General features: G+C 39.8%; 2 protein-coding genes across 2 annotated transcripts; one reads left to right on the forward strand and one right to left on the reverse strand.

Moving 5' to 3' along the window:
* Positions 1–4,115: 4,115 nt before the first annotated feature.
* On the reverse strand, positions 4,116–7,479 carry LOC142520363 (uncharacterized). Its single transcript, XM_075623358.1, has 2 exons — positions 5,061–7,479; positions 4,116–4,318 (listed from the first exon to the last, which is right to left on the reverse strand). The coding sequence occupies exons 1-2, from the start codon at positions 7,477–7,479 to the stop codon at positions 4,116–4,118; spliced, it is 2,622 nt and encodes an 873-aa protein (XP_075479473.1).
* Positions 7,480–8,828: 1,349 nt separating this feature from the next.
* Positions 8,829–12,209, forward strand: LOC142520617 (protein SIEVE ELEMENT OCCLUSION B-like). Its single transcript, XM_075623670.1, has 7 exons — positions 8,829–9,291; positions 9,400–9,582; positions 9,663–10,111; positions 10,271–10,380; positions 10,475–10,617; positions 10,713–11,189; positions 11,277–12,209. The coding sequence occupies exons 1-7, from the start codon at positions 8,896–8,898 to the stop codon at positions 11,910–11,912; spliced, it is 2,394 nt and encodes a 797-aa protein (XP_075479785.1). The 5' UTR covers positions 8,829–8,895; the 3' UTR covers positions 11,913–12,209.
* The last annotated feature ends 1,437 nt before the right edge of the window (positions 12,210–13,646 follow it).

The following is a 13,646-nucleotide window of genomic DNA, read 5'->3' on the forward strand; positions in this document are numbered from 1 at the left end:
AGTCCCCTTCAGCATATTGTAATGCTGTCCTGAACACCAACCTCCCAAAATTAAAGGCCCTTCCAGTGCCAATATTAAACAAAACCAGGGCTTGAGATCTGGTCACAGTGGTGGAATTTGTTGACGGGGTCCAATTCCAAATGGAGGTCTTATGTAGGACAGAGTAGAAGAACGTGAGATTAGCAGCACTCATCTTCTTGGGATAGTCGGGGAATACTTGGATCACACCTCCAGTGAGCACAGAGGTGACAGCATGTATGTCAAGATCCTCGTCAGCTTCCTCAAGATCCGGAGTGTTGTAGAATTCATTGATCACCGACGGGGAGAACTTGTAGATATGATCCCGAACAAACACTCTCCCATACTTCACCGATTCCTCATCTCCAACACTGCCCAGGAGATTGCAGTAGAATTCTAACACTACACGGCGACAATAGGGCATAACAGTAGTGACTGTGGATAGCAACCTTCGGTTCTTGAGAAACTCAATCAAATTGTATTTCCCATATGCATTAACATCAATATTTTTCTCCTCAATCAGCTCTCTCTGAACAAACAGCGGCCATAATGCCAAGGCATCCTCAGAATAAAATTTGGGGGAAAAAGACTTACTCACATCATAGTCAGCAGAGTCAATGTTGTGCTCGGTGTTGTCAACATCCACCTCAACACCGGCAGCAACATCAGTAGCATCATCTTCAGAAGACTCGCTAGATTCAGAGTCAATGTCCTCAGATGCATCATCACCTTGTTCCTCAGATTCAAAGTCAGATACAGACGATGAGGAGGAGTCATCAGAGGCACCAGGCCGGTTTTGCTCGAATTCCTTCATCATTTCTGAGTCAGGTTCATTCTCCTTAGCCATTTGTTTTCGGGCGGCCTTATCTTCTTTGAGCTGAGCAAGAAACTCTGCCAAAGATTGTTCATCATCTTCAGGTTCACCAGGAGATTGTTCTTCTGCAGCTTCATGAGAATCCGTGAATGGGTTTGGCTTTTGACTACCAGAATTAGAACCAGATTCCTTAGCAGCAACAGTTGGTTTGGGGCGAGCCACCAACTCAAAATCATCATCATTGGAGTCGTCTCCAGATGAGAAATCAGGGTCCAGAATAAATGGGACGGTGGATGCCCTTGGTTTCTTGGTAGGGACAAAGTCAGGATCGAACCCTGCTTGTCTCTTTGACTTACGACGCATAGGAGCAGGGGGAAAGGCTCTATTCACGGCCTCAAAATTTGGGGGATTCTCGACAGTGATTTCGTTCCCAGGTTCACCAGGAGCGATCATTTCCAGCGGGATTGGTTCTTCTGGTACACCCACAATTTCCATGCCCACAACATCGGTTGCGGCTGTGGGTGTTGTGTTAGGTGATTTGTCGCCCATGCTCGTAGCTATTTCACTCCTAATGTCTTGAGGATCAAAGCCAGCCATCTGCGAAATAGAGAATAGCAAAGTAGGGAAGTTCGAAGAAGACAGAAATTTACGAAGAACACAGATACTTTTGCGCGAAAAAGAAAACAAATAGTTAGGGTAGGAGAGATTTTAGAATATGAGGGAAAATAGTAAGCCGTAAAGTTGTTCCTTATTTATCCCTAAATATTTAAGCACACCTCTCCAACGGTAACATTCTGAACCAGTGTACTTATTATTTCAAGTAACCAGTCAGCAATAGATCGAATTAACCCCACAAACAATTAGCAATCAAGATATTTCAAAATTACGTTGGTTAGGGTGTTCTTCGAATTTCATGAATCAAAAACTGGTAGCCCACTGGACATGATGAATTCACAAAACAACAGTATGAATGACTTAAATTTATGCCTAAAGTATGATCAAAAATGAAATGCACACGCATGTGATCAAACTGTGATCAGTCTGTGCTTAGGTGTTGGCAACACCTCTTGGCAACACTCACAAGTTGGACTCAAACTTTCTTGAACATTTTTAATGCAGACATGGTAGCTCCCACTGTAGAAGAACGGTCTTCATAGGACTCCTCTAGGTAGCTTTTTCCATCTGTATTTTGACTTAGAAGTGGTAGCTCCCACACTAGAAGAACGGTCTTCATTGGACTCCTCTAGGTAGCTTTTTCCATTTTCTTCTAAACATTTTTTTTTGGTTCTATTTTATTCTCTTTTCTATTTTTCACCATATTGCTCAAGAATTTTCTAAGTCATTATCTACATTGGACAAGATCATGTGGTACACGATCATCCTCAACAGCTTTATGACTTAGATTGAGCACACACCATTCTTTGGAGAATATTGATGGAAAGTTTGATTCACAACTGAGAGCACGCCATTCAGTATCCTACACTTGTACAGGCTTCACACAAAGCAGGATGTATGCAATATGTCTAGCATCCTAAAAATAAAATGCACATACATGCTGGGTGTTGTCCACAGGTGTTGTAACACCGAGGACAACATCCGTGAGTGATCATTGTGTACACAAGCTGAGAGACTTCCTAAGATTGGAAAATCTCTCAAAATCCAATGGTTTTGTAAAGATATCAGCCAGTTGGTTCTCAGTTCCAACAAATTCCATTCGAATTGTACCCTTATCAACCAAATCTCGAATAAAATGATGTCTAATGTCTATGTGTTTCGTTCGAGAGTGTTGTACTGGATTTTTTGAAATATCAATTGCACTTGAATTGTCACAGTATACAATTAAGGTGTCACTGTTGAAACCATAGTCTTTAATCATTTGATTCATCCACAAAAGTTGTGAACAACAGCTAGCAGCTGCAACATATTCAGATTCAGCAGTGGACAGAGATACACAATTTTTCTTTTTACTATACCATGACACCAAATTGTTACCAAGATAAAAACACCCACCCGTGGTACTTTTCCTATCATCTAAGTTTCCAGCCCAGTCAGCATCACTAAAGCCCACTAAATTGGTGTTTGTTTCTTTGGTGTACCATAAACCTAAGTCAACTGTTCCAGATATATATTGCAAAATTCTTTTGACAGCCTTTAGATGAGTGACTTTAGGATCAGCCTGGTACCTAGCACACAAACAAACACTAAACATGATGTCGGGACGACTTGCACTTAAGTAAAGAAGACTGCCTATGATGCTGCGATACTGGGTGTTGTCAACACCTGCAGCAACATCGTCTTTGGACAATTTTTCAGTCGACCCCATTGGTGTTTTCATGTGTTTAGTGTTCTCGGTAGAAAATTTCTTCACCAAATTCTTGGCATACTTGGATTGACATAGAAAGATACCATCATGCATTTGTTTAATTTGCAATCCAAGAAAGAAACTTAATTCTCCTACCATGCTTATTTCAAATGTGGTAGACATGCATTTAACAAATTCATCAACATGCTTTTGAGAAGAAGCACCAAAAATGATGTCATCCACTTAAATTTGACACACAAGAATATCATGCTTCGATTTTTGAATAAAAAGGATTTTATCAACCTCACCTCGTTTGAAGACTAAGTCAAGCAGATATTCAGTAAGCCTTCCATACCATGCTCTTGGAGCTTGTTTAAGTCCATAGAGTGCTTTCTTCAACTTGTAGACATGGTTCGGGTGGTGTGGATCTTCAAATCCTTTAGGTTGGCTTACATAAGCTTCTTCTTTCAAGATGCCATTCAAAAAGGCACTTTTCACATCCATTTGATATAATTTTATGTCCATATAACATGCAATAGCAAGTAAAAGTCTAACCGATTCAATCCGGGCAACAGGGGCAAACGTTTCATCAAAATCAATTCCTTCAATTTGAGTATACCCTTGAGCCACTAGCCTAGCTTTATTTCTCACAACAATTCCAGATTCATCAGTTTTGTTTTTAAAGATCCATTTGGTTCCAATAACATTCACATTATCGGGTCTGGGAACCAAATCCCACACATCATTCCTAACAAATTGTTCAAGTTCCTCATGCATTGCATCAACCCAAAATTCATCTTTTAAGGCTTCATTTATATTTTTGGGTTCCATGAGTGAAACAAAACAAGAGTGACTTACTTGAGAGTATACGGAAGTCATGCATACTAGTCCCATCATTTTGCGATAGTCTACCTTCTCCTTTCTTCTCGTTTGCATTTCTCCAAATGTTTCTCCAATGATCTGAGATGATGGATGATTTTTCTAAACCTTGCTAGGAATATCAATCTCTTCATTGGTTACACTGTCATCATTCTCAGTATACTTTCCTAGTTCATCATTTGATTCTGCCAGTGCAGGTGTTGTCTCCGGTGTCACAACACCGGGTGCAACATCTGTGTTAGGCAGTGTCTCACTTTCGTTCAGCAGCCCATAAATATCATCCTCGATTGTTTTTCCCGTTAGATCTGCAAGATCATCAAAAACAACGTTAATAGACTCCATAGTCGTTCTTGTTCTCAGATTATACACGCGATAGGCACGACTATTATATGAATAACCAACGAATAAACATTTGTCACTTTTAGAGTCAAACTTTGCAAGATGGTCTCGGTCATTCAAAACATAACATACACACCCAAAGACATGAAAATACTTAAGGTTCGGCCTCTTTCCCATGATGATTTCATAGGATGTCATAGTAGAACCACTCCTTAAGTACACACGATTTGAAATATGACATGCTGTGTTCAAGGCCTCGGCCCAAAATCTCTTTGAAATATTCTTTGAACTTAACATGACTCTAGCCATTTCTTGCAGTGTCCTATTCTTTCTTTCGGCTATTCCATTTTGTTGAGTAGTCTTAGGGGCCGAAAATTCATGAGTTATCCCTCTCTTTTCACAAAATGATATAAAGTGTGAGTTTTCAAATTCTTTACCATGGTCAGTCCTTATCTTACCAAACCCTCAGATTATGTAGATTAGTAATCTTAGCATGTAATTTCTTGAAAACATCAAATGTATCGGATTTTTCTCTAAGAAATCTTACCCAAGTAAAGCGAGAGAAATCATCCACACAAACGCATGAATACTTCTTACCTCCAAGACTTTCCACTTCCATTGGACCCATAAGATCCATGTGCAAGAGTTCAAGACACCGTGTTGTCCCAAAGTGTTGCAACACTTGATGGGGAACACGTGTTTGCTTACCCTTTTGACATGCACCACAAACATACGGAATTCCAGAGGATAAATTAGGCATACCTCTCACAGCATCGTACTTACAAAGGTTCTTTAATGTCTTGAAGTTTGCATGACCCAATTTTTGATGCCACAAGTTTAGTTCACTTACTTTTGAATGATTGCATGCTAAGTCTTCTCCAAGTTGATAGCAATTATCAGCAGACCTTGTACCTGTCAAAATACGAGTATTAGAATTATCAAACACTTCACAATTGTCTTTATCAAACTTAACATGCAAACCGTCATCACAAAGTTGACTTATGCTTATTAAGTTTGAGTTAAGCCCTTCGACATAAAGCACATTGTGTAGATTAGGCAGTCCATCAACATTCAAGGTTCCTTTGCCAGCAGTTCTTCCTTTAGCACCATCACCATATGTCACATGACCACTCCTCAGTTCAACATAGTCAATCAAATGGTCTTTAGAACCTGTCATGTGGCGCGAACAGCCACTGTCAAAGTACCATATTCCTGCAATGTTAGTCTTTAATGAAGTATAAATAACGGAACATTGAATCTTAGCCTTTGGCACCCAAACCCTTTTTATCGTCGGTTTTCTGTTGGCAGTGTTGCGTCGGGTGTTATACAACACCTGTGGCAACACCTGTTCTGATTCCCATCTCTTGTAATCATCTCTCAGTTTAAAGCAGTAGGGTTTGATATGACCAGGTCTAAAACAATAGTGGCAGATAAAGTGGCGTTTTCTGGATTTGGACTTCTTGGTAGATATTTGCCTTTTAGATGGAGCACCTTTTTCAGTTTGTGTAGCATTTGAGGTTTCAACACTTTCTTTGACAAAAACAGTTGGTTTTCTCTCAGTATTGGAAGATTCTCCAATTTCGAACAGACTGTTCGGATAACCAAGTCCAGCTTTGTCATTTTGTCCAATCATCAAAAGTGAATCAAGTTTGGATGAACTTGAATTCATCTTGGCAAGAATCTGAGTTGCTTCTCCAAGTTCCTCTTTGACTTTGCATAATTCCAAATCTTTCTTGCTTAAGATTGCTTCAAGTCGTGAAATTTGTGACTTTAACTCAGCATTCTCTTTGGAGAGAATTGCATTTCCTTTAGTTCTTTTGATCCAGTCTTCATATAATTCTTCGTACATCGTCTGCACACTTTCTAGAGTGACTTCATCATCATCTACCTCTTGAGTTTCAGACTGACTTGCCTCCGCAAGGGTTGTAGATTTAAGACATACTGAATTCGAAGAGGTGTTGCGGCCAGGTATTGCAACACCTGTGGCAACACCCAAAGGATTGATTTGCATTGAGCGTTTTTCCTTGATCACAGAAGATAACGATGTGTGATTTTCAGATTCACTTGATCCTTGATCATCATCAGACTCTTCATCACTCAAAGTGACAGCCATGCCTTTGTTTCTTCGAAGTCGATTGGCACACTCATTGGCATAGTGTCCAAATCCAGAACACTCTCTGCATTGTACTGAGTCCAAATTTCTGACATTTGATTGGATTTGCAATTCAGTTTTTGGTCGAAATTGTCCTTTCATATGAGTAAACTTTTGAGCTTTTGCAGAAGTGGTGATATTGGGCAACACAGATTTTTGTCTAATTTTCTTCTTCTCTCTCATTTTCTTCAAGTAATCACCGAATTTTTTAGTAATTAGAGAGATAGAATCTTCACCTAAATCAGATTCATTCACTTCTTTAGATATTTGAAGGATTTCATCATAAGAGTCAGTTGAAACTTCAAGGGCTATTGTCTTCCCTTTATCCTTCTTTTGTAAATCAAGATTCATCTCAAAAGTTCTGAGGGAACTCATTAATTCATCCAGGTTGATTGTTGAAGTGTCTTTAGATTCTTCAATTGCACAAACTTTGATATTAAATTTCTCAGGTAGAGATCTTAAAACTTTGTTCACCAATCTTTCATTAGACATGGGATCTCCAAGACTGTGAGCTTCATTAGAAAGTTGTCTCAACCGGCTATCATACTCAAGAATAGACTCCTTGTCCTCCATTCTCAAACTTTCGAACTTTGATGTCACCATCCTTAGCCTAGTTTTACGCACACTTGCGGATCCTTCACAGTGCTTCTGGAGTATCTCCCAAGCATCTTTGGCGCATACACAAGTGGTGATTAAATTAAACATCCTTGTGTCAACAGATGAAAATATAGCATTGAGAGCCTTGGAAATAAAGTTTGAAGTTTGCACTTCATCGACAGTCCATGTACTTTCAGGTTTGAGCCGTGTGTCTCCATCAGCATCCTCGAGTTTTGGTAGACTCCAACCATCAAGTACACGTTGCCAAGCTCTTTCTTCAATGGATTTAATAAAAACCCTCATCTTTACTTTCCACAATGCATAGTTTGATCCATCCAACACGGGAGGCCTAAAAACAGTATTTGTTGATCCTTCCATAATTCCTTTTCACTCTGAAAACAAAACAAAACATGATCTCGCTTAGTAGCGTCAAGTGGAAGCTCTGATACCAATTGAAAGTTCTGTTTCCACAGTGTATGTGTGAGTTGAGAGTGAGTGTTGTGTGTATCAGAATGTAGGTGTTGTGCGTAGGTGTTGTAACACCCACGACAACATGCAGCGGAAATTATGATTTTAACACACCTACACGTAGCTGGAATAATGATAATAATACGAGATACGAGATGTAAATTATGCACAAGTATAAAATACTTGTGCGGTGCCTCAGGGCAAAATAATTCACTAGAAAAACTTGTAAGTTTACAAAAACCAATACTAGTGAAAGAATAAAACAACTCCCTTATTAAGGCGAGTAACAAATTGCATCCTAAACCTCTAACAAACCGTATAATCAAAATACATAGGATGCATCAACTGAGAAGTGAAAAAAATCTTCAAAACTCCACACACTAATCAACACGGTGATTAGGTGTTGTCTTCGGATGTTGGCAGCACTTCACAGCAACAAGTTATCAATCACGAGATGGCTTCAATCAGAAAACCTTTTCTTCGTACAAATGCATCTCTGTCTCTCCGAAAGTTTTTGCTCTGTATCGTCACTCTCTCACCCTTTTGTTTCTTCTCCTTTGAGTCCTATTTAACATAGAAAAACCAATTTCATTAGGAAACAAACTCTTTTTAAAACAAGGATAATATCTTAAAGATATTGTGATATCATATCTTAAAGATATTATGATATCATATCTTAAAGATATTACGAGTCATATCAAAATATAGTCTTATATCACATATTGAATTTATAAGAGATCATATCATCAATTTCGAGATTATCCTCATGTCTAGAAAGGCAAAATATTAAAGATAAAAAAGGAAAATATATCAAGGAATAAAATTCCTTTCAGCCTCTCGTCGATGAATTTCGTCGATCCTTCCCTGAGGGACGAAGGGATCGGATGGGGGCGGATCCTGGAATTCAAGAAACATGACAGAGGAACAACACGATGGATTTCAACTGTGTATATATTTAAAAACTACACATAAAACTTGAAGCAAGTAAATGCATGCATTTGCAGGAAAAAAATCTGCAAGGAGAAGATATGAAGATGAAAAATAATGCATCCCATGATTGCTTTGATTAATAAAAAACAAAGGTCCTAAATATTTTGATTTCCGAAAGTGGTGATCTTTTTACTGTGAAGCAAATGATTTGGGATCATATATGATTAAGAACACATTGGAAGCAAGGAACTTAGCTTTATTCTCCCGGTCTTCAACTTTCCCTGTTTAAGGAAAATCCCATTCTGCTCATCTATATAAGCCTGGAGGAAAACTCTGCATCACACAAGCAATTCCCAATCAACACATACATATCTCTTCCAAATACAGCCTCCTGAAATGGCGAATTACCAAGTGTTGCCTCCGGTTACTAAGAGTCGCCCACCGATCACTGAAACGGCGGTGCCTCAAAAAGATCCAGTTTTGAGTGGTGGGTTGGTGCAGAATTTCACAACTGATCCTAGTTTGAAGCAGAGCCATGAACAGGATCATGGCACTTACAATCCTCTCCCAGTACCACGTGCAACGGTGAGTGCCAAGGGCGGCCACACGATGTTGAAGCCAAATCCAAATCGCCTCTCTATATCTTCAGATGAGAGTGCCCTGAGCAAGCAAATTGTGGCCACTCATAGTTTGGCCTGTGAAGACTTTGATGTGAAACCGGTTCTTGCCATAGTCGAGGATATCTTTCGTCTTTCGAAGCCCTTGACTACTACTGATCACAGTATTGCTCCAGTACGTGGCCATGCTATCCATATGTCATAGTTCTTCATTTTTAGTACAAGAACTGAGTTTCGTATTCACATGGAGAGTGCTTCTTTTTTTTTTTAATGTTTTATGCAGATTCAGGGAACTCAAGTTCAACGTCATTTTGATACAAAGGAAGACAAGGCATACTACGGTTCTACGTTGGATGATAAGATGTACCTCAGTTCTACGTTGGATGACAAGGCCTACGACAGTGCTTACAGGGACTTAGATATTGTCAAAGCACTTGCATTTCCCATTAACAAGATTTGCAGTGAGGTATATATGTGTATCAGATAATCTAAGGACCATTCATCTATGCTTGCTAAACCCGAAATAACGTGTTTATGATGCTACAGATAGTTTGCAAATGTGCTGCTGGAGCAGAAGCTCATTCCGTAACAATGGATTTCCTCAGATCTCTGTCGTATTACTCGTGGGACGCCAAAGTTGTCATCACCTTTGCTGCTTTTGCCATCAACTATGGGGAGTTTTGGCTAGTCTTACAGCTTCAGACAAAAGATCCACTCGCCAAGAACATAGCAAGTCTCAAAGATTTGCCGGAGACAATGCAGCAGTCCCCTGATTTAAGAAAGAAGTTCGAGTCTGTTTTCGAGCTTTTATCCACAGCTCTGAAGGTAACACACTGTCTTATAGAGTTCAAGGAGCTTCCCTCTCAGTACATAAGCAATGAGTCAGCAGAAATGGCAGCTGCTACCGCTCATATTCCTTCAGCTGCATACTGGATCATCAGGAGTCTTCTTGCCTGTGCCTCTCTACTTCTGAACCTCATCGGCAGCGGTCACGAGTATGCATATAATATATATACATCTGGTTTTAACCGATATTTTACATTATACATCAAAAGGCGATAATTAAAATAAACTCAAAGAAACCTTGCCTTTTCATTTGAAAGTAGTAATTTATAACATCGATCAACAAAAACTATGTATTTGTTGTTGATCAGGTACCTTACTTCAACTGCTGAGTCCTGGGAGATATTAAACATGGCTCATAAGCTTTCAGTGATGCTGGAACACTTGCAAACGCAATTGAAGATCTGTAAGGACTTAATCGGTGAGTTTTACTTATAACACAATCTATACCAGTCTACAGCACATGAATTATGTAACAGATTCCCACTATATATCTTGATCTTATGATTCTGCAGAGAGGAAGAGAGGAGAAGATGCGTACATTGCATTCAAGAAACTCATGGAGGCAGTGCATATTGATAACATGAAGGTGTTCAAAGCGATGTTTCGTGCTAAAGAAGATCAGAAATCACTCTTTCATGGTCTCAAAAAGATTAACGTAAGTTCCTGATTTTCAGTTGACAAGTTTTCGTGATATTTTCCAAACAGCCCTTAAATTAAATGACTGAATTTCTTGATTTCTCGAACTGACAGGAGAAACTCGATATATTGAGGTCCAAGCATGTACTATTGTTGATCACTGACCTCGACATTCCTCACGAAGAGCTCAACATTCTCCATTCAATTTACAATCAACACCCAACGAGGCAAGAATACGAGGTTCTTTGGCTCCCCATAGTCGATTCTTCAACTTCAATGGCCTCATTTCAAGATACAGAATACCGGAACCTGCAAAACTTGATGCCTTGGCATTCAGTGGAGCACCCTTCATTCATCGAGCCGGTGGCAGTAAGATACATCCGAGAAGTCTGGAATTTCACACACAGGCCAATGCTTGTTGTCCTGGATCCACAAGCAAAACTATCTAATCTTGACGCCTTACCGATGATGTGGATTTGGGGGAGCAATGGCTTCCCTTTTACTAAGCAAAGAGAAATGACTCTATGGGCAGAAAGCACCTGGAACCTGGAATTACTTGCGGATGCCATAGATCCACGTTTTACAGATTGGGTAAGCAGCCCTTCACCAACACTAATTCGACCACTCTGATCAATAAAATCCTGAATTTTTTTTAAAAAAAATCTCATTCATTCACAGATAAGGGATAACAAGATCATATGCCTGTACGGAGGAGAGGACATCGAATGGGTCCGTAGATTCACCCAATCCACCCGAACAGCAGCAGCCGCAATGCGCATCAATCTGGAAATGCTCTACGTGGGGAAAAGCAACCCGAAAGAAAAAGTCCGCCGCTGCCACGATGTCATCGTGAGGGAGAAACTGAGCCACACGTTCCCTCTCGATAGCTACAACGACTACATTTGGTTCTTCTGGACGAGACTGATGAGCATGTTGAACTCCAAGAAACGACTCGGGTCGTCTTTCGATTCCGACACCGTGATGCAGGAGATCCTGAACATGCTCACGTTCGACGGCAGCGAAGTGGGGTGGGCTGTTTTTAGCCGAGGCAATTACGAGTTGATGAAGGGAAATGGCGATATTCTGCTGACTGTTATGGACAATCACACTCAATGGGCATACAGGGTCGATCATGCTGACAAGTTTGTGGGAGTTCTCGACGAGGAAACACGAGGGGTGCGCACAGCCACAGAGCAGCACTGCAACCGCCTGATTCTTCCAGGGTATGCCGGCTACGTATCTGAGCGTATCGTTTGCTCAGAATGCGGGAAGACAATGGATCAGTATGTTATGTATCGCTGCTGCACCGATTGAAGCATCGCCCCAAACTAAACGCATGCAGCCCTTCTTCCTATGTTCGTGATCACTTAAGAATAAATTTCCGTATGTTTGTGTCTTTTCGATTTTTCCAAGCTTTAACAGTTCGAGTGTTTTCGTATAATGCGTGATTGTACTGCTGTCATCGAATAAATATGTTCTCCGATTATGCATTTTCCAGCTTATTTGCCGAAATTCCTGCAATAGTTCATCACTTTGTTAGGTTTTATCGGCGCTGGCAGAAGGGTTTTCTTGTATTGTTGTCATCGAATAAATTTGTTCTCCAATTATATATTTTGCCGGCTTTTTCCCCGAAATACCGACAATAATCCATCAGTTTGTTTATGGCTACACCGATCTGGCCCCGTTCTAGTTTTTACCCACCTACCAACATCGACCAGTCCTCATCGTTCTTGATCTGACTAATTTCTTGATGAGTCGGTCTCGTACAAGTGTAGATTTTTTAGTGTCATTTTGGTATCTACGGTTGTTTCTATGCTTCGCCTTTCCAATGAATGTATGCAGCATATTCACCCTAAAAAAAATTATGGGTTTTCCTCAAATTTGGATCTTTTAGGAACTCCTAGCACAAATGCCAAGCCCATATATATCTAATAATTTATTTTGTGACACTCGGAGCCGAAGATGGCAAGAGGTGATCGTCGGTGTCATGAAGTTGCACGAAAAATGAGTGGTTCCTGGCAGACATCTAGATGAAGGCAACATGAACGAACTGATCTCATTCAAGTATAGGACTGTGGAGTCTAGAATAGCTTAAAAGATTTGATATGTATTACTCGTATAAAAAATGTGCATCTTTGTCACGCCCCGGGACGGGGGTTGGTTGACATCGGCGTTGCTCTCAAATTTACATTCGAAAACAACCAGCCTCAGAGTACAGAATTCAGAAACCAGTCTTTTATTCATAATACGAAATAAATCAATTGTCTGTTACAACTCGAATACTGATGTTTTACATCGGAAATGTAAACCAGACATAACAGTGTCTTAACAGATACAGCGGAATTAACATAAACATAAACTGAAAACAATAATTTTCTTCACCAGCCCCAGAACTGGATCTGCTCTTCTTCTTCTAATATTTCTTCCTCGTTCTTATCTAAGATGGGTTTGGTGGGTGAGTGATATGATTGTCACTCAGTAAGCAGGGGCGGGAATAACTCCCAGTTTTCAAAAACCATTTTACAGAAACAGTAATACAATAATGTACAGAAAAATTCTTATTTTCAGAACAGTAATCGTAATTCAGATATCACAGGTTTCAGAACAGAAATCAGAATTAGTAAGCATTGAACACGTTAGTGAATTTCATGGCTAAACTGATATCAGTCCCCTATATGTTCTCTCCTCTAAGGGGTGAGGCCAGAATCAGAATCAGAATTCAGAAATGTTCAGAATATATATTCATACCATTAGTTCACTAGGGAGTTTCAGTGCTTCAAAATCAAAAATCAAACATACAGAAACTGAACTTTAAAACTGAATTATCAAACGGATTTCAAGATATTTATATATAAGCCCACTTACCGTAATTTGCTAGAGTTTTTCGGTTGAAGTCTGGAAATCTGCTTGCCTCGCTACTGGATTTTTCAGCTTCGAAAAATGCACTCTCTTAGCTCTAATTTCAAGTGATAACTCAAGATTTTGGTAACATCAATTCAGAGATTGAGGGTGCTATTTATAGGCCAAAATCTGACTGTTAGCCTTCCA

Source organism: Primulina tabacum, chromosome 12 (genome assembly GCF_025594145.1).
Source record: "Primulina tabacum isolate GXHZ01 chromosome 12, ASM2559414v2, whole genome shotgun sequence".
Taxonomy (NCBI): Eukaryota; Viridiplantae; Streptophyta; class Magnoliopsida; order Lamiales; family Gesneriaceae; genus Primulina; species Primulina tabacum.

Excerpts from the sequence above, each read along its gene's own strand:
- LOC142520363 (XM_075623358.1), bottom strand. The coding sequence starts at position 7,479 with ATGGAAGGATCAACAAATACTGTTTTTAGGCCTCCCGTGTTGGATGGA. Across the intron at positions 4,319-5,060 it reads TTGTGGTGCATGTCAAAAGG|ATCTAACGGGAAAAACAATC; the intron begins GTAAGCAAACAC and ends ATGATCTTGCAG.
- LOC142520617 (XM_075623670.1), top strand. The coding sequence starts at position 8,896 with ATGGCGAATTACCAAGTGTTGCCTCCGGTTACTAAGAGTCGCCCACCG. Across the intron at positions 9,292-9,399 it reads CTGATCACAGTATTGCTCCA|ATTCAGGGAACTCAAGTTCA; the intron begins GTACGTGGCCAT and ends TGTTTTATGCAG. Across the intron at positions 10,618-10,712 it reads ATGGTCTCAAAAAGATTAAC|GAGAAACTCGATATATTGAG; the intron begins GTAAGTTCCTGA and ends TCGAACTGACAG.